The 20,984-nt window shown below is 46.8% G+C and overlaps 1 protein-coding gene across 1 annotated transcript; it reads left to right on the forward strand.

Annotated features, from left to right (window-relative positions):
- Positions 1-3,363: 3,363 nt before the first annotated feature.
- LOC123812413 (keratin, type II cytoskeletal 2 oral-like) lies at positions 3,364-12,170 on the forward strand. The gene is made up of 9 exons (XM_045829101.1): positions 3,364-4,033; positions 5,113-5,333; positions 6,663-6,723; positions 7,417-7,512; positions 8,035-8,199; positions 8,308-8,433; positions 9,077-9,297; positions 10,685-10,719; positions 11,121-12,170. The coding sequence occupies exons 1-9, from the start codon at positions 3,413-3,415 to the stop codon at positions 11,663-11,665; spliced, it is 2,091 nt and encodes a 696-aa protein (XP_045685057.1). The 5' UTR covers positions 3,364-3,412; the 3' UTR covers positions 11,666-12,170.
- The last annotated feature ends 8,814 nt before the right edge of the window (positions 12,171-20,984 follow it).

A 20,984-nucleotide genomic window follows, 5' to 3' on the forward strand; every position in this document is an offset into this window, starting at 1 on the left:
GGCGGGTGACTAGAACTCAGACTGTTGACAGCAGGCAGCCCATTCAGACGCCACTGCTCTAAAAGGTCCTGCAGTGAGTAAGAAAAATATTGCCAACAATGCTAACTCTGGGTATTTCCAGAGGCTTCAGTCAACTGCTAAGAAAACAACTCCAACCAGCTAAAGAAGGTGATGCTTTGGCAGGCTCGGGAGATGTGGATTAGGGGAACCCAACCCAAACCATGTTTTTGTGATCAGCCCATTGCCTCTTTCCATCCCCCTTCTCCAGCATCGCCAGGGTGGCAGAAATGAGCCACACTTAGGAGGCTGCCACTGCTGAGTCAAGGGAGGGGAAGGGAATGGGAGACGCTGATGTCTGTCCTTGTTTGCTTTGGGCTCTCACATGAGGCTTCAGGGGATCCTGGCTCAGCATTTTTCCCAAAGGGGGCATCTGATCTACTTTTAAAGGAATTTCAAAGAATATGAATAAAGACCTCAGCAACAGATATTGGCACTCAATTAATGGGTGGAGTAAATGTCTCAAAGAAGAACCCAACACAGAACCCCCTTTGTGAATTTTCTGGACTGGTAATATTTTTTAAAAATGTCCAAACATTTGTTGCTGGACACTATTTAAGTATCAAAACAATCCTGCAGGTGGGGTAGAATCCTCATTTTTCAAATAAGGGCAGAGTGGCTCAAAGAAGTCAAAGGCCTTGTCCAAGGTCACTACATAGTGAGAGATAGACAAGGGATATGAACCCAGTCTTCTGAAGTCCATCATGACAGGCTTTCCGTTAGACCACGGTTACCTTATTCTTACATGACATTTTGTAATTTTCAAAGGACTTTCACTTACATTTATCCTGTGAGGCTTGCCACCAACCAATGAGGTAAGAAAGGATTTGACAGACCAGAACAGACTTATGTGTTAAATCACAGCCCAAGGTCACCCAACCCAAATCCATCCTAGCAGAGGTTTTGCTCTCTGCTCTCCCAGCTTGGTTTTATTTCTTCCTTTCTTTTTTCCCTTCCTCCCTCCCTTCCTTCCTTCCTTCCTTCCTTCCTTCCTTCCTTCCTTCCTTCCTTCCTTCCTTCTTTCCTTCCTTCCTTCCTTCCTAGGTTTTATTTATTTTTAGAGAGAGGGGAGGGAGGGAGAAATAGAGGGAGAGAAACATTGACTGGTGGCCTCTCATACGTGCCATGACAGGGGACTGAACCTGCAACCCAGGCATATGCCCTGACTGAGAATTGAACCAGCAACTTTTCATTTTGCGGGATGATGTCCAATCAAATGAGTGACACCAGTCAGGGCCCCAGCTTGGTTTTCTCACTCTCCACTTACACTCAGCTTCCTTTCCCTACCATCCCTTCATAAATTTCCCAGGGGTGGAAAGTTGTCTTGAGAACAGCTGAGGTCAGACATAAGTTATTCCTTTCTCCCATGTCTTCAAATAGAGTACTAGTAACAGCTAAACATGTAGTTCTTACTATGTGTCAGGCACTGGACTGAACATTTTATATTGATTTAATGTGTTTAATGCTCATAATAACCCCACAACGTACCTGCTATTGTCAGTGCATTTTATAGTTGAGGAAACCCAGACACATAAAAGTTAGTAACTTGTCAAAGGTCAAAGAGCTAGTGAGTGGTGGAGCTGGGATTCTAACCAGGCAGACCGGCTGTAGACAAACTGCCCAGCAGAGACTTGGGACTTAGCTGCAGAGCAGTTAAAATCGCTTAACTTGGGGTTCTTCAGGGTCTTTTACACTAATCCTCTGCCCCAGACTGCTGTATCTGGAGTCCATCGCTGAAAGATGGAAAGCTTGCTGCTGATTCATCTGAAATTCCGGAGATATACCAACCACCTATTTCTGGGGGACTCTAGAATCACTCCCCTCTACTTCTGTCACACTTTGTGAAGTCCCATACGTAGATAACAACCTGAGGATTTGCCCTGGCCAAGTGTGGTGTGGTTGGGTGTGGAGGTGGGCTGCACTGGGATGCGGGACAGCTGAGCTGTTGGAAGTGAGAGCAGTAACGTGTCGGTGTACCCACTCTACCACCAAGGGCCCTTCACTCCACCCCTCCTGGCCCACGTGCAACACTCATAGTCTAGACCAGGGCTTCCCCAACTCTCCTGGTCATAAGGATTACCTGGAGGGCTAATTAAAAATAGAGACATTCAAGCCCTTTCTCTGAAGATTTTCATTCCATAAAACTGGGGTGGGACCTGGGTCTAGATATTTACAGTCTTAGATACTGGTCACCAGTGAGTTAACACATGTTTGTGTTGTGCTTACCCTATGCAAGAAGCTGGAGATTCAGAATGAGTAGGATTCAAACCCTTCCTTCAATGAGCTCAGGGCCTGGAGGAATACTGACAAATAAATGGATAAGTATACATGAACTCAGGGCCATGGTGGGAAAAGTATGGGGTATGGTGGGAAAACAGGGAGGGGTATCTAACTCAGACCAGGTGGTGAAGGGGATAGCAGATCCTAAGGCCCCCAGATCTGACACAGCACATGCTCTCATCTTATGATGAGTGAGGTTTTGAGCTGATGCCACCAGCCAGCTGGAGGATGTCCACATTCTGTCCTCTCTTGCTTCTGGATCCGGAAGTCACTTGCTGTTCATCCAGGATGGTGGTGAAAAGGTTTGGTCTGAAACTCTTCCTTACCCACGTCTCCTCCTTCTTCCCAAGCCTCGCACTTGTTTGCTTCTTTTATGGCCCTCACTTTTCCCTCGGGTCAGACATTTTATCTCCACATTTGTTTCCCTGAGCAGCATTGCTCAGCCCAAATGGCAGGTTAGCTTAAACAGATTCCTTTGGCTCAGGTGGTGCCAGAGTGCACCCTGTGGGGTCAGTGTACTTTCCACCCCCCTCTCCGCACCCCAAGTCCTCCTCTGGATAGTTCTCTGAAGAGGTGGGCACAGATGATATGTCACTGGGCTGTGGCAATCTGGCATTGCAGAAAGGGACTCAGCCCACGTGAAAGAAGTCGTCTCATCTTCACCACTGTGTAATGGAGCTCAGTGGCTCCTAATCTCCTGGTGTTAAAACCAACTCTGCCTGCTGGATCAGGTGCTGTTTGAGTTCCCTGGGACCCCTGAGGAAATCACTTAAGGGAGGGTGGAGAGTTCTAGTCTTTTGTCAACTAAGGGAAGTTTGGGTGATTAAGCTAAGAAAGAAAAATCATTTTGGTCCAGAGGATTATCTTTGAGGTGTGTTGAGAACTTAGAAATAACTTATTGCCTAGTAGGCAAGCCAAACCCAAGATGACTCTCAGCTAATTGCTGGCCTCTTCTTCTGCCAAGCCAAACTGCCACATATATAAAGGCCAGTCTCCTCTGTTGTCCCCATGCTCTGTCTTCCTCCCTCTCAGCTCTTGTGAAGGGATTGTTAGCTCACCTCCAAGCTCTGTCACCATGAAGGGACAAGTCTCCAAGAAATCCTCCAGTGGCGGGAGCTGCGGCTTCTCTGGCCATTCTGCCGTGATCTCTGGCAGCAGCGGGATGAGCAGTGTGGCCCGCTCTGGGGGAGCTGGTGGAGGAGCCTGTGGGTTCCGGAGTGGGGCAGGTGGCTTTGGTAGTCGCAGCCTCTATAACCTGGGTGGCAACAAGAGCATCTCTATCAGTGTGGCTGGTGGCTCCCTGGCTGGTGGCTTTGGGGGAGGACGTAGCAGCTGCGGCCGTGGCTTTGGGGGTGGCTATGGAGGTGGCTTTGGTGCTGGTTTTGGCAAAGGAATGGGAGGTGGCTTTGGAGGGGCTTGTGGTTTTGGTGGAGCTGGTAGATTTGGTGGGTCTGGTGGCTTTGGTGGGTCTGGTGGCTTTGGTGGGTCTGGTGGCTTTGGTGGGCCTGGTGGCTTTGGTGGGTCTGGTGGCTTTGGCTCTGGTGGTTTCCCTGGGGGAATCCAGGAAGTAACTGTCAACCAGAGCCTCCTACAGCCCCTCAACGTGGAGATCGACCCCAAGATTGGGCAAGTCAAGGCCCAGGAACGGGAGCAGATAAAGACCCTCAACAACAAATTTGCCTCCTTTATTGACAAGGTGAGGAAAACGTCCAGAGGTGTTGTAGACAGTTTGTGCTGTCCAGGGGGCTGGTATAGAGAGATGTCATTGGGATCTGCCAGGCTTAGAGGCAGGGGTGTGGCATCTTGTCCTGGCTCTGCCTTGGCTCCTACAAGTCAGTAACCCTACCTTTCTTGCTCTTTGGGCCTTGTTTTCCCAGCTATGAAATGGGGGAAGGATTCTGGCTTCTGGTTTCCTTCTAGTGATGAGACCAGGAAAAGTGAGGTGAGGGTCCAAACATACTCTTAGCTCTTATTAAAAATAGGGTATTAGCCATGACAGGATTTCAGCTAATTTTCAATTATTCTTGAAAAGCAATTGCTTGATAATCTAAACTAGCTGGAAATTAAGCTTGCACTAATAGAAATCTTGAGACTGCCTCTCAGTGATGAGTATTGGCAACTGACTTACCTTCTGAGTGGTGCTGGACATCAGCCACTATTAAATTAAGGGGTCTGTGCTGGGACAGGGAATGGTGTGCATGATCTGGGCGATGAACCTGGGTTAGGGAGTTAACCCTAGATTGCCTGTAAGGCAGGTAACTGACAGGGGAAACAACTAGAGAAAATCTGAAACAACCTTGGAAAAGTTAGACTTCATTCTCTATTTTTACTACCTGTATAGAGGGGAACAAGTTTTCAATGATAAATAACTTTATTTAGGCTGCTCTCCGTTAATTGTATTCTGCTTCCCAATAGACTTGGGAAGTGCTTGGTTTGACTCTTTGCTTTGTTACTTAGTAGCCACATTACTTTGGGAATCTAATTAAGCTCTATGAGCCTTAGTTTCCTTATCTACAAAACTAGGATGATAAGATTTTCCATATAGGTGGTTGTGAGAATTAAATGAGATAGAAAATGAAATGTGAAAATAGGTATAGAGCAGGCACTTAACGTATTCTAACTCTCCTTTTTTAAAATCCTGATCCTTTTCAAATGCCAAACAAATAAACAAACACCCTCAACCAAACAACACAATGACGACAAAAAAACCCCCAGAGGCTATTGCAATTTAAAAAACTGGATTCATGTCCCACATTTTTACCCTTTGGGATGCAGGTGCGGTTCCTGGAACAGCAGAACAAGGTCCTGGAGACCAAATGGAATCTGCTTCAGCAGCAGCACCCAGGCTCTGGCTCAGGCCCCAACAACCTGGAGCCTTTCTTTGAATCCTACATCAGCTTCCTGCGCAGGCAGCTGGATTTGGTTCTCGGGGAGAGGGGGACCCTGGAAGGAGAGCTGAAGAACATGCAGGACCTGGTGGAAGACTTCAAAAAGAAGTAAGAGCCCCAGCTGGGCTACTTCCTCTTCTGGGGGTTAGCAAGGAGGCGTGGCCCCATTTTGGGATTTTAACTTTTCCTGACTGCACGTTCAGTCAATACTCTTGGGCAGATTTATTGAGGGGAGCATGGCCAAGCAGAAGAAGGTGAAATGGTGGGGACAGAGACTTCTAGGAGGCTGATTATGAGACGTTTTTCAGACATCAGGCAGGCCTCCTCTTAGGCCAGCCCAGATGGACAGGAGAGCCTCCCAGAGTTTGGAGCGCTTTAGGTTGGGGAGCCCTACATGTTTTACTGTACCTAGGAGTCCCCTCAGAAGTTTGTAAAAAATGCACATTCCTGTCTCCAGTCCTAGACACCCTGAGTCAGTGGGTGTGGGTGGGTTCCAGAAGTCTGAGTGCCCCACAGCTCCCCGGGGATTCTGGGCAGACAGTCCAGGCCCCACTTTGTAAAGCACTCATTCAGTGTGGCCAGTGCAATATCCTTTCTGCAGCTTCAGCTTCCTCATGTGTGTTTGGTGCTGTAGTGACACCCTCTCAGTCTGTGAGAGGTAAACAGGGCCTTTCAAGGTGGGGAAGGAGCTCCAGACATCCTCAGAGGTCAGGACCCACAGAGGTAGGCACCCCTGCTCAGGGGAAGCCTTATTCCAATTCAACTGCATGAACCTGGTGGACACCCATCTTGTGGCAGGCTCCGCGCTGGGTTCTGGGAATCCAGTAGTCACTCATAGTTCTCATTGCCCAGAAACCTCCTTTTTCCTGGAATCATCCCAGCCTTTAATCTTTATGAAATCCAAACTCATGGTAGAATATTTTCATTATTAACAGGCATGAGCTCATAAGTTTGATGCATTCAGAAGACACAAGTTCATTTTTATCTCAAATTCCTATAAGAAGCAACTCTAATTAATGAAAAGAGGAACAGAAACACCTCTCCCGGCCTCATATGTGCACTTCGTGCTTTGTGGTGTCTGTCAGAGTGGGCAAGTCACTGGGCTCCTCGAAGTCTTCCCCCATCCTGCCTGACCTCAGCCTGGCACTGGGACTTGGAGGAGGGTGAGGCAGTGACCAGAGCTCTGAAAGGCTTCTAGGCAGAACTGGCTGTGTACATTTTGGGACTCAGTGCAAAATGACAATGCAGGGCCCTTGTTAAAAAAATTAAGAATTTCAAGACGCTTCCAGCAGAGCATTAACTGAGTGTGAGGACCTCCTGACCCAGGGCCCTGTGTAGCTGGTCCTGTCTCTGAGTGAGGACATTCTTCATGAGTGCTTGAGATCCTCACCTTTTAAAAAAAGCTTCTGAAACAGTGTATGCCCCCTTCTGTCCCAGGTATGAAGATGAGATCAACAAACGCACTGCGGCAGAGAATGAGTTTGTGGGACTCAAGAAGGTAAGTGAGCTGGGACGGGCAGGCCATGGCTCCGTGTCTGGGCACTGCCACTGCCACCATGGGCAGGGGCAGAGTCAGCTCCCAGGCACTGAGGCCCTATGCCCTGTGCGGGGCTTACGGTTTTCCTTGCATTTTTGGAAATGAGGGGGAAAAGGAAGCTGCTCTGAGTACATACTGGTGGGGAAGACATCTTACGATATGAATGACGAGCTGATTAGTACTGTCAACTAATAATGAACATTTTTTGTATAGCATTAATTAAGGTTTTCAGCCTACAAATGTGCTTGGATGTTATTAACAGCAACAGTCTATAAATACTTATTGCTTGTTTAAATCAGTTATCATACAGATGAAATAATGAGAATACCTCTATTTCTGTTCAAGAGGGTGGGTTTTTGGTACTTTATAACCAAAGTCATATGTTAGATAAATGTGTTTTTTCTACCCTTATGCCATGCCTGGCTGATATGGCTTACAATTTGTTACAATGTTGGGGTTTGATTGGTCAAAGCAGTGATAAGAAAACCACCTTTTCTTTCTTTTAAAAGGCAAAGTGAGAAGTCACAGTGAAGAGGAGGGGTGGGCGAGGGACGAAGGGGAGAGGTGGAGACAGGAGAGAGCTGAGTCGTGAGTGGCAGTGGAGCAGAGGGTCATTCTTCTGCCTTGCTGACCAGCCTTCCTTCCCCGCCCCAGGATGTGGATGCAGCCTACATGAACAAGGTGGAGCTGCAGGCCAAGGTGGACTCCTTGACAGATGAGATCAACTTCCTGAGGACTCTCTATGAGATGGTGATTCCTTGGCTTGCCAAGCTCCAGAGCCTTCCTGTCTGCATCTCCCCAAACATGTTTTCCAAGTGTAACTTTAGAGAACAGTCAAGTAGCAGAACACACACAAAAGCAGTGACGGGGTTCAGAACTCAGCTCTGTCAGCCTGCATGGTTCCTCTCCATCCTCTTTACTTTCCCATTTTGTTCTACACCTTCCCTCCGGCTCCTACATGAGTGCCACAGCTAGCTCCTTTGGAGTACTCCTCCCTACTGCAGTCCCAGGGAAACCTGTGCACTATGCCACTGGCTGATGCTTGCAGGCTGACACCTGATTATATCTGTGCATTTCCTTTTCCCTTAGCTTTGTTGTCTGGCATCCTTTAGTCGGTTGCCAGACCTGAAATGCAAAGTTATTATTCTAATGGTCACAATTCTGGCCCCATCGCTGCGATATCTCTGATGATCAAAGATTCTTGAACTTTTTCATTCCCAACCTCCCCTGAAGCCAGGGAATAGAGAAGATGATCATCCATGTTTCTCACAGGAGCTGTCCCAGATGCAGAGTCATGTTAGTGACACCTCTGTGGTCCTCTCTATGGACAACAACCGTAGCCTGGACCTGGACAGCATCATCGCTGAGGTCAAGGCCCAGTACGAGGAGATCGCCCAGAGGAGCAAGGCTGAGGCTGAGGCCCTGTACCAGACCAAGGTGGGAGCCCTTTCCTTTCCCTACACTCTAGTTTTAGGTCCTGCTGACCTTCATAAAAAATGCTCCCACACTTTGCAAAACCATGTTGATTGGTTTCTCCTCTGTTAGCTTGGGGAGCTGCAGACCACAGCCGGCAGACACGGGGATGACCTGAAGAGCACCAAGAGTGAGATCATGGAGCTCAACAGGATGATCCAGAGGCTGCGGGCCGAGATTGAGAGCGTCAAGAAGCAGGTGCGTCTGGGATAAATGGAGAGATCTGGACGTCTTCTGGGCTCTGGGGAGAAGGAGAAGCAATGGACGGGCCTCTGCCACATGCTTTCTCTGTCCTCTCATGGGGTCATGTGCGGGATAGCACAGTCTCTGGGACTTTCTGTTTCTCCAGATGGTCCTCCTGGAGGCTGGGTTTCTTGAAGGCTCCCTAAGGACAGATGGTTGCCCATTCTGTTGGGCCCAGCAAATCTTGCAGCTTTAGGGGTGTCCTTAAACACTCAGTCCTCAGTAAAATCTGCCCTCAGGGAGCTATTAGTCATGTACTTCACATAACCTTCTTGGCTACTTTGTATCACTGGAATAAAGTGATTAGGCAAGGGAGTTTTTAAATAGCCTTACAAAAAAGAACTACTCACCAGACCACTACTACTTTTACCAGCAAATCAGTGTTTCTTTTACTGATGAGACGTGAGTCAATTTCAATGGGCCAAAGATTAATGAACCACTTGCAAAACTGACTTCTGTTTTCTGAACATGCTCCATTGACTTTCTAGGGAAGGGAGTGAAGGGATGCTGGGTAGGGAAGAGATCGCTTCTGAGGAAGGATCAGCTGCATGTTTCTGGGTCACTATGCTAATTGACCTCCAATTTCCCTCTGCCTCAGAATGCCAACCTTCAGGCTGCCATTGCTGATGCTGAGCAGCGTGGGGAGATGGCCCTCAAGGATGCCAATGCCAAGCTCCAAGAGCTGCAGGCTGCCCTACAGAAGGCCAAGGATGACCTGGCCCGGCTGCTGCGTGACTACCAGGAGCTCATGAATGTCAAGCTGGCCCTGGATGTGGAGATCGCCACCTACCGCAAGCTGCTGGAGGGCGAGGAGTGCAGGTGAGGGGTGGTGGGGTCAGCATTCTCCAGATACAACTTTAAAGTGACATTTGATAATGAAGAAAGAAGGCAAGATGAGAAGGAGAGGACAACTTAGACAAGGGGTAAGAAATCTCCCGAATGACTGTGTTTAGCATTCAAGTTCCATTATTTTTTGTTAAACAAGATCATTCAACTTGCCACCTTACCATGGACATCAATACTGTATCACATACCTCTGTTGAGCCTTACTGTGTGTGATGTGTAAGAAAAGTGCTTTGGGGTTATGAAAAAATTATAGTGCTGTCCACTGGAACTTGCTGAGACGACAGAAATGTTCTGTGTCTGTGCTGTCCAATAGAATAGCATTAGCTATTTGAACACTTGAAATGTGGCTAGTGCAATTGAGGAACCGAATTTTACATTTGATCTAACTTTAATATATTTAAATAGCCTTATGTGGCTGGTCGTTACCACACGGACAGCTCTGCAACCACCCACCCCTGAGCCTGAGTCCATATGGGGAGGTGGCTGATACATACATACTCTAGAAAAACAACCCACTATCCAGCAGCAGGTGAGGGCTTAGTGAGTGGATATCAAATGCCAAAGGCATATCAAGCATTGAGAGATCCTTCTGTTGACCAGCTCTCCATGCAGCCTGTGTTCATAGCCTCTGTCCCTAGGCAGCTCCCAATCTGATGAAGAAAGCAAAACTCAAGTGTGAGAAGAAAACTTAAGGATTTCTTATGAGTCTCCATGAAGAGGAGTGAGAGTGGAGATGGTGCTGCTTGTATTGGGACCCCGGCGGGGCTGCACGGGCATGGTGTGCAGACACATCCCATGTCTGCTCAGATAGGGGCCACGCCTGCTCCACGAATAACGACGAGGCACGGGGACATGGGCAGTGTGGGAAGGGCATTTTTAAGCTCATCGTATGTTGAGTGTCAGCTCCTCTCACATTTTACCCACCTTGAACAACTATTATCATCACCACCTTCGTCACACCAGGAAGGCTTATTGGGAGAGGGTAGTCAAATAAAAAAGCCAGGGCTGGGTGAGGAAAGAAAGGAAGGAGGGAAGATGGTCTCAGTAGGGGAGGAGAGGTGAGACTGGGCTAATTAGGTGGGCTTTGCCTGAAATAGATAATCTTGGGACCCAAGGGAAAGAAGAAGAGAGATGGAGGATGGCTGGTTGATTTTCTGGACATCTCAAGCCCCTGAAGCAGCCTATTTCCTGGGGAGGTCTGATCATGGAAACAGACTTGGGTTAGCCTTTCTTCCCCCTGGGAGCTTGACCCCTAGTTGGGCAAATGGGAGAATGTGGCTCCCAAAGTTATGAACCCCCAGCAGTTTGGCTAATGACTCATTGTAGAAATAATCCATTTCTCCTTCTCTTCTTTTTTTAGGATGTCTGGAGAGTGTCAGAGTGCTGTAAGCATTTGTAAGTAGCCCTTCAAAAACCTTCTCCTGGGTTGTGAAAAGGAATTAGAATCATCCTTCCTGACCTTCAGGCAGGAGAACCTGACCCATGCAAGTAGGCCAGGCCACCAAATGGTATCTAGGGTCTCAGGTCATGGCCACACTCTACCCCTAGTGTGAACTGGCAAACCCTTATGGTCTTGGGGAGTTCCCTAGGTTGGAGAACCAGAAAGTTCTGTGAATACTGCTGGCTCCTGTTTTTGGAAAAGGGCACCAGAAGGTCAGACTTACCTTTTTTTTTTTTTAACCATCTGAGGTCTCAGAGAAGTTGGGTATCTTTCTCTAAGTCACACAGCCAAGTAGGGTGGAGCTGAGATATAGATTTAGGTCATTAGCTTGAATTGAGTGCTTGTTTTCCTGTAGCGGTGGTCAACAACGTTACCAGCACGAGCAGCAGCTCTGGTGGAAGCCGTGGACCCTTTGGAGGGGTCAGTGGCAGCAGCAGCAGTGGCTACAGAGGCAGCAGCAGCGGCAGCATCAGCAGAGGAAGCAGCGGAAGCAGCGGTGGCTACAGAGGAGGAAGTGGTGGCAGCAGCAGTGGCTGTGGTGGTGTTAGCAGCGGCAGCTCTGGGGGCTACCAGAGCGGCAGCAGTGGGGGTTACCAGAGTGGCAGCAGTGGGGGTCACCAGAGCGGCAGCACTGGGGGCTACCAGAGCGGTAGCACTGGGGGCTACCAGAGCGGCAGCACTGGGGGCTACCAGAGAGGCAGCAGTGGGGGTTACCAGAGTGGCAGCACTGGGGGTCACCAGAGCGGCAGCACTGGGGGCTACCAGAGCGGCAGCACTGGGGGCTACCAGAGCGGCAGCAGTGGGAGCAGGCTCAACTCTGGAAGCAGCAGCTCTGTGAGCCAGAGTGGATTTGGTGGCATGTCTAGCGGTGGAGGCAGCTCCAGCACGTACCACTCCTAAACCACCAGCTAGGGCCAGCACAGCTCCAAGTAATCCTTCAGGGCCAAATCTCCATGCCCACCTGCTTCTCCTTCAGCTTGCAACGGTACTTCCCACTCTCTGCTTAGCATAAACAGATGCCAACCCCAACTTTGCTTTTCCTCAAGCTCCCTGGAGAATGGGCTGAACTTCTTCCTGACTCCTTCATGCGCAAGATGTCTCCTAGGCCAGGGAGGGCCAGCTGCTGTTCTGGGATGATGTCCCTAGATCTGACCTTGTGATGGCTCTTGATTTTGGACAGCAACACTTGAGCCCAAACCAATGTGGACCTTCCCAGCCTGGCCTGTTCCCTTCTGGCTCATCTCTCTCTCTGACCAGGGGTTGATGGTCTGAAGCTGGCATGTTTCAGCCCCGATTGGACTCCTGGTTCCCAGGGTGCCTTCCCACATTTTGCCTTACCTATGTCCCCTTAATTTCCTTAGCTGTGGATCCCCTGGTGATGATTATATTGCATTTTCTTTTCTCAATAAATTGCACTGTATTTCACATTCTGGTATTTGACTTTCATTCAAGGAGTCACAGAATAAATCGAGGCACAAGAGTGGAGGAAAATCAGGTGTGGGTGGTGGTCTTCCAGAAGTTTGGTAGTGAGTATAAGGACACTGAATTGTCTTGGCTTCTCCTTTATCCACGTGGCTGGGTTTCTTGGGATAGGTCTGCCCAAGAGTACTTAATGTTGCTTAAAAAGGGTCTCCCCACAAAGTGTTCTTCTCATCCATCTTCCCCCTCCCCCTGCCCCCGCCTCTGGGCAGGCCTCTGTGATCCAGCCTTTGAAGAAGAGAGTTTTGCATTTCATCAAGTCACCACTGGGACTTTGGCTCCTTTGCACCACTCCCATGCCAGCCAAACAGAGCAAATCTTTCTGCAAATGGAGCTCCTGGGATCTGAAAGGACCACATTCTGGTCCTTTTAAAAAAGCCAATTAAAAAAGACAAAGGAATGAACAAATGGAGAGCAAATACTGCCTTTATTAACAAAGCAGATATTGGAGAGCATGGCTTATGCTTTGGTGGAATGGGTTTCCTGTTATGGGACCTCAGGATTAGGCCAGGTTTCCCCGAAAGCAGAGGCAGCACAGGGTCAGCAAAGTTTGGCAGTCAATTGAAAGAATGAATAGAAATAAATGAGGGGAGCAGGACCAGCCATCCACCAGACTGAAAGGAAGATGGAATGGCTGCACACCAAGGCAGGATGGAGCTGAAAGTTGACAGTGAGAGCCTAAGACTCTCTTGTGAACTCTTATGAGGAGAGATGATAGATAGGGCTACTGAGGGAGGCAGTGAAAGACTGAAGGGTACTTGGGATTGGGAGAGGGGTCATTCAAGGCGTGTTGGAAAGGAAACCTGGAGCAGGACTAGGAAGAAGAGAGAGCCTGGGCAACATGCAGGAAGGGCCAGGCTACAGGGCAGAAGTCCAGACCAGATCCCAGGAGAATTCCAGGATTAGCAGCATGGTCCATGTTCTTTTAAAAAAAATCCTCACCCAAGGATATGTTTTATTCATGGGAAGTGCGGGGGGTGGGGAGGGAGAGGAAGGGAGAGAGAGAGAGAGAGAGAGAGAGAGGGAGAGGGAGAGAGAGGGAGAGGGGGAGAGAGAGAGAGAGAGGGAGAGAGAGAGAGAGAGAGATTGTCTATCTTCTGTACCCTGACCAGGACTGAACCTGCAACCTAAGTATATGTCCTGACCAGGGATTGAAGCTGCAACCTTTTTGGTGTACTGGATGACACTCCAACCAACAGAGCCACTCAGCCAGGGCATGGTCCATGTTTTTGACACAGGCTGGGACCACACTGTGTGCTAGTGTATCAGGGAATCTTCCAGGGGGAGGGAATCACTTCTGAGGCCAGGCTAGGGCCTGGGGAGGAATCATTCTAAGTCTATGTGTGGCTGGCAATTCTGAGCTTTCTGAACCTTAAGGAATCCCTCAAATTCACCTTCTATTTGAAGACAGAGTTGGAGAAGCTCTTTGCCTTTGAAGGCAGCTGGGGTATATAGAGTAGGTATGTACCTAAGTGGAATGGTCAGAGGGGTGACAGGAACCTCCCCAAGCTGGTGCTTCGTATCATACCAGCTATGTTTTTAGGATTAAATAGTCCGTCTTCCAGTGGTGACAGCTTCTTTATTCTCCATCCTTTATCTTTTATTTTTTTATCCTTCACTCTTCTCCCTTTCTTTTAAAGATCTTTCCCTAGATCACAAGCAACACAAACTTATAGCAAAACTGCATAAAATTTAGCAAAGTTAGAAAAAGATCATCTATAATTTCACCACCCTGTGTAAAATTATACACACTTTCTGTGTATGCATGTGCATATACATAATACAGACAGGTACATGTAAATATGCCATGTTTTACAGAGTAAGGTCTTAAATACATACTGCTTTATAACTGGATTTTTCACTCCTATTGTGGGATTTATCCATTTATTCATTCAACGACTAGACTGAGTGCCTACCATTTTCTAGACCACTGCCAGGCTCAGAAATAGAACAGAACAGACCTCTAGTCTCTGCTCTCATGGAATTCACAGTCAAGCTGGGAAGAAATTTATCTTTCTGTAACAAAAAATATAGATAAAGATCATCATTTTCTTTTTCAGTGCAGGTTCCTATTACTACTAAAAAAACCACAAAGATATACATTGGGAATTAAACTACTATTTTTCCCCTTCTTTCTGGAGGCACGATATACATGTTTTCTGGTCAGAAATGTTCTACCAAACATTTTATTAAACTAAAGCCAGACAAAGGAGCATTAAAGCCCTTGGCTGCCCCTTGTACTCAAGCTGCGTTGGACAAGTGGAACACCACTTTGACAGGAAGATGAAGAGAGTTGGAAGTGCAGAGCTCGTAGAATTATATTTGTACCAAACTCACCCCCACTGCAACCAAAACTTAAACAACTAATTTATACAGAAAAGATTTTAAATAGACCAGCACAAATACACCTGATATGCTATAAAAAGTTTATCTTTTAGTCTATTTCTGTCATATAGTCATTTGTGCCCAGCAAAATAGTAACTCCAATGAAAGAAGTATTTTTGCCTTCAACAACTAAAAAGTATAGCTATTGAACACTTAGATCTTTAAGTGGGTAATCATAAAAATCTTAAGATTAGATCTACTAGATTAGCCTGAGTAGTCAGCTATAAATTTTTTCCCCCAAATGATACTTCAGTAAAGAGGCTTTGAAAGCAGAAAAGCTGGTGTTTGTGCTGCCCATCACCTACCAGACCCAACGAGCAGAGACAGGGATTGAATCTTTACGGGCACTTTATTTGGATAGCTGGCGATCTGAGAAGATGGCAGGTTTGTACCCTAACAGACCACCTTAAATTCCATTTTAAGCTGACCCTTTTTTATAAGGAGAATAAAAGTGTAGGTAAGGGGGTTGGAATTCAGGGAAAAAGTTAATCAGATAAAAATCTGCAGCATTCTTTCATCTGTGTCCTGGTCGATGGTCTTCAGCTGAGTCCTGGGTGGTGGTCATCTCACTTAGAGTACAATGGCTCAGATGCTTTCTTGAGTTGCTTGCAGTCCTCCTGAGGCACAAAGGTGGAACCACTTATCATCTCCTGGAGTTAAGGTAGGTCATACCTCCAGTTCCTGAAACAACATCTTTTGACATGCATTGATTTCTAAGCTTATTAGCTATTACCTGAAACTAAAATTTTTCCAACAGTTGAGCCCCCCATCAGCTTCTCTTAGAACAGTGGGACTACATCAGGGCCAGAAGACAAAGATAAAAAGAACTGCAAACTCAAGGCTAGGATTTGATTTTCACGTGTAGATTTTGGGTAAAAGATATCTTCTTTTATACCCCCCCCCAGTCCAGACTAGTTCTAATTTTCCCATAATGGTAAGCAAAAAGTAAGAGTATCAGAAATCTGAAGACAGGGGCAGCTGTTTTCACATCCTAGATAACCACTTCCAAAACAGTCAAAAACTTCACACAGGGCTGCAACTGGGTCTGAAGCACTGAAACTTAGCCAGGAGCTGTGAGTGCATGGCAGATTGAGACAGAGCCTGCCTGTAGAATTTGGAACAGGCAGGGCTCGGGTTCTTCCACCTTGTTGACACAGGGACCTGTGTGCCAGGGGAAGGGCCTTCCAGATGGAATGCTACAAATGGTCTTGCCCCAAGGCAGTCTGACTCTCAAAAGCACCTGAGAGAGGTGTCTACTTTGGCAGGAGTACTAGGGGTTACTGAACACAAGAGGTGATTCAGGAAAAGCGGAAGTCCTGGGAGGGCCAGATCTTTATCTTCTTGTCCCACAGTACCTACCATTAATAAAGAGCTGCAGCCTTTCAAAGATGTATTCCAGTCATTAAGGGCAGTGGCCTCTCCCAGGCTATTGAGTTCATTCCATCCAGAAGTTTCCCATAGCCCGGAGGTGGGAGCTAGAGTGGCAGACTGTTCTGGGAGGCTGGCACAGAAGATGATTTGCACAATGAAGTCACCACTAAACCACTGGATTGAACCCTGTATTACACCACTTTATTGCCTACTATTGATGACTACCATTATAATCATACAAGTTATAAAAATGGATAATATCGACCTTCCCTAAAATTAAGCTCAATTTTCAAATCTCTTTATCACAAGTGTAACATCTGGTTTAAGCGATTTTTGCCCCCTAACCATGTGAATGTGATATCAATATTACTAAATGTGATGGTAACAAATGAGAGTAATATTGAAGCTCAGTACTCTGGTTCTCTGTTGCTTACTTTTAGGATGTGGATAATTCCTATACGAACAAAGTGAACTTAGAAGTCTAAATGGTGAGGTCAACTTCCTGAGAGACCTCTATGAAGCTGTAAGGATAAGTCTTTCTTCTAGGGTGGAATCACAATGCAAGGTGTCAAATCTTATTTGATTCTGGGGATATAGCTTCCTTTGAGAAATCTATTGAGCAGCAAACATTTGCAAAGTCTTTGTGAACTTTATCCTTATTCCTTCTTCATTTCTCCCATTCCACACCTTCTCTACCGTATTGCCTGTCTTCTCCCACTTCTCCTTCCCATGGCTTCGGGCTTCCAGAATCTATAGTCCACACTTTTAGAAACCCATGCAACAGACTCCCAAGGGAAATCTTTATGGAGGGACAGAGAGGAGAGTTAAGGGCAACCTCTCATTGCCAGCTGGGCAGCTTTCTGCTGCCTTGTTCCTCTGGGTCATTGTCTTGCTGCCTTCCTTTGCCTCCAGGAAGACTGATCTACTCTTTTTACTTATTTTTTTCATGATACATGTTCTTCCTGGGTGAGTTTGCCTACCTCCATTCTATTTATCCATTTATTTAAATTTCATTTAATATCAGCTCAGTTCACGTACTGTTTGCTGCCTACAGAGATGAATATAACATGGCTATCCCCTTAAGACACTCATGGTGTGGTATATATAGGGACAAATAAATGTAGTAAAGTTCTTTGGAATACTTATTCCAAAGGACAGCTCTGCGCTCCTATTATCTTTAATGTGAATATTCTGTCCTTGCTGTCTCTTCTTCCTGTCACCTTTTAAAAATCAACTTCATTGAGGTATAATTTGCATAAATAACAATGCACCCATTTTCAGAGTACATTTCAATGAGTTCTGACAAAGTATCACAATCAAAACATGGGACATCTTCCAAAATGCTCTCCCACACCCGTTTGCAGTCAATCACCCACCAGCCCTGAGGCCCAGCCTGGGGCTTGCTTCCAGGTAATTTTGCCTCTTCTAGAATTGCATATAATGGAATCATGCAGAATATATTGTTTTTGTGTATAGCTTCTTTTGCTCATCACTAAGTTCCTGAGATCTACCAGGTATATGCACTGCAAATATTTAGCCCCAGGCAGTGGTTTGCCTTTTCCTGTTGCCAGTGATGTATTTCAAAGCTCCTGCCCCCATTAAATCACACTGGTGGTGCTTCACAGCCTCAGCGTTTGTACCTGCCTGGGAGGGCTGAATGCTCCTTCCGGACTCTTGGACTAGGCAAAACTCTATCTCTGGTTTGAAGACAGGTCAGATAACTCTCCCTTATTGTTCCCTCAGGCTTTCATAAAAAGGTGCTTGTTTTCCTCTTTTTTAAAAAAAATTATTTATTTTTAGAGAGGGGGAAAGGGAGGGAGAGAGGGAGAGAAACATTGATTGGTTGCCTCTTATACTGGCCCCATCTGGGGATGGGCACCGGCAACCCAGGCTTGTGCCCTGACTGGGAATTGAACCGACGATCTTTCGCTTTGTGGAACAATGCCCAACCAACTGAGCCACACTGGTTAGGGTGAAATTTTCCTCTTTTAATAAAGCCACTTAACTATAGGAATTAGTCCATCAGAATTAAAGCAAGCTGTAGCTTTTCAAAAATACCTGTCCTCTTCTTCCTTGCCTCCTATTCTGCAAGCATGTGGGATCTTTCATGAACACCCCCCCCCACCCACCCATATTTGAAATGTTTCTCTCTCTACCATAGGTGTCTTTCTCTACCTTCTGGACCCACTCCTTCTCATCTCTCACTACCTCATTCAAAATTACCTCTTTTATGATGCCTTCCATAGCTGTTCTCTCTCTTATGTCTATAGTACATTGTTTGATCTGCTATCAAAAATACTGACTCCAGTGTGATGTGAGAAGTTGTTTACATGACTGACTCCTCCTTCAAACAACTCTGAGCTTCTCCAGACCATGGACCCTGTCTTCTGTATCATCATGTTTCTACTGGGTAGCCTGGTGTCTGACACGTGTTGGTACTTGACAAATGATTGCTGAGAGAGTGAATGAATGTTTGGGAAGATGAATGAATGGTCCATGTTGTATCCCTTGGAGGGAATGAAGTCCTAGGGGAAACACTCCTGCTTGAGTTCTCTAAAAGTTGTGCTTGACACTATCTCTTTAGAGTTTTCAGGCCTAGTTTTCAGGCCTCTTGGCAAAAAGCAGAGTCATTGGGTAGGTTGGGACTACATCAGTTTTCAAACTCAGGTCATGCTTAATGCTTTTGTCATTTTTATTTGAGGTCACAGGTCATGTGAAAGTGTTTTGTCTATGAGTCACAAAGAGGGTATGGTCTATGTGTAGTGTGTTTACCCGTTTGTCTGTTGGCTCAGATAAGTGAAAGAGTTTTAAGAAGTTGAGGACATTCCACAAATGTCAGATATGATTAAATGTTGGCATGTATGCTTGTGAGGCTGTGGCTTGCCTTTTTGGGGGATCCAAGAACTTCCCAAGTTGTACAAGACTCGCTGGGTGCTGGGGCATGGAGGGTCATCCCAGGTCTGAGGTCTGCTGTCCAAGGGCTTCCACAGTGGTTGAAGGGAATAAAGGCATTCTTGTTTGACTTACAGGCATGGTAGGGGCAATGGGTGTCCCAGAAGCTGTAGGACAGGAGAGCTCAATGGACAAGCTGGTCGTATAAGGCATCATAGTAGGGCCAGGCTGCTTGCTGGTTCCTAAATGATGGGTCAGTTTGGGGTGTAAGAGGAAGGGGAAGAAGGGTCTTAAATCTGAGGATTCTTCCTGATCCCTAGGGCAGTGGGAGAACAGCCAGAAGGATAAGCACAATGCCCAGCAGAGAGGTGCTCAGGAAGTGGGGGCTGGTGGATATGGAAGGGGGAGGGAGGAGTAGCCTCACACTATGGCCTCATTTACAGGCTGGGAGGAGGCTGGGAGGATGTGGAGGCCATTTGGCATTCATATACAGGTGTATGTATGCAAGCTAAGCTGAAGAGATGGTTTATAGGGATTCTGTGCTCTGGATCTTCCATGTAAGGGACACTATGACAATTGTGGAGACTCAAGGGTATTTAGGTTTCAATGGTTGCTAACTGAGGGGTTCTGCAGTGCTTTTGAGCACAGTGTGTGCAGATCTCTTCGTGACCATGGGATAATATCAAGCCTTAAATAAAGGGTTTGTAGGGACTCTTTGGGGTCCCACCACCATACAGAAGTGTCCTGGGCTGAAGGGAGAGAAGTTGGTCTTAATGTTGAAACATCAGACCTGTGTAGAGGTAAATCCCTTGAAAGTCAAGTGACCTGCTAGTTTCCAGCAAACACCTAGGTGTTAGATAAATTATTCCCAGAGGTGTAGAAAATTGCTTCTCCATAGAAGGTGGATGTCACTTCTGTAGGCATTCTCAGCAGCAGCTCTCACCATCTTTAAAGGGGAATCCCAGGTGTTGGGCTTCTCAGTATCCAGCATAAGGCCTGGCACATGCTTGATGCTCTGAAAAATGTTTCCTGAATGGCCAACTGATTGAAATTCCCTCCACCTGCTTATATAGTTGGCCTTGGACTTGTGTACAGAAATGTTTGGTAGCAAATGAAAGTTTGAGACATTTTTAGCCAGTGGTTCTTTTTTAAATGCAGTAGAATTCTACATTTAACCAGGCTTGACAGAGGGGGCCAACTGTACACGCATCTGGACCCTTGTTCCCAGGACAAGGGCTGCCTGAGAGGCATTTCTCTTCGGTTTCCTCTACTTCCCGCTCCAGGGCTTTTGCCATGTTCCTTCCTGGTAGCTATGTGGGGTTCATGAATCTGAGTAGGCCTTGAGCTGTGATTTACAAGTGGACAAAGAGAAGAAAATAAGATTTTTTTCCCTCAAGGGTGCATTCCTAGGAGCTATTTAAAGAGAGCATTTGAGAGTTGCAAATTTAGATTGTTCCTCAAACCCTCCTCAAAAATTCTTACCTGGATTCAGTATAATGGCCCCAATCCTTGTCCTTCCTCTCAAGCTCATAGCCTCTTTTGCTCTTCTCTGATAGGTATTCTCCCAGCCTAGCCTAAAAAATAGCCAGTTTAGTGATGTTAGAACATACCTGCCTGTGTCTGGATGGGTGTCTCATTTCCCTTCAGTGGGAGCTACTGGGAGTAGGCCCCTGTGGTCCCTTCCTCCTGCTCCTCCCCTCAGTGCCCAGGATGGGGCTGAGCCCACAGGTTAGAAAAGATGGGATTTTCTCCCAGGATGTTGATGCTGCCGACATGATCAAAGTGGAACTGGATGTCAAAGTGGAGAGTGTGACAGACATCAACTTCCTGAAGGCTCTCTGTGATGCCATAAGTCTGAGCCTCATCTCTAAGCCTCATGTCCCACCTGCCTCATGTCTCTCCTGGAGAACAAGGCATTCAGAGGTTTACTAGTAGGAGTCTGAGTCATGTTGGTCCTTCTGACAAAAGTGGAACCTTCCCACCTGTCCCTTAATCAGTCCTGAGCTCTCTTAGCTGGTGGCTCCCTGTCATCTGGGGCTCCCCAGTGTGGGGGTCTTCTCAGGAGCAGACATGTCTGCTTGGCTCTGTAGGA

This window comes from Phyllostomus hastatus, unplaced genomic scaffold (genome assembly GCF_019186645.2).
Source record: "Phyllostomus hastatus isolate PE091 unplaced genomic scaffold, TTU_PhHast_1.1 phas_scaffold_93, whole genome shotgun sequence".
In the NCBI taxonomy this organism is placed as follows: domain Eukaryota; kingdom Metazoa; phylum Chordata; class Mammalia; order Chiroptera; family Phyllostomidae; genus Phyllostomus; species Phyllostomus hastatus.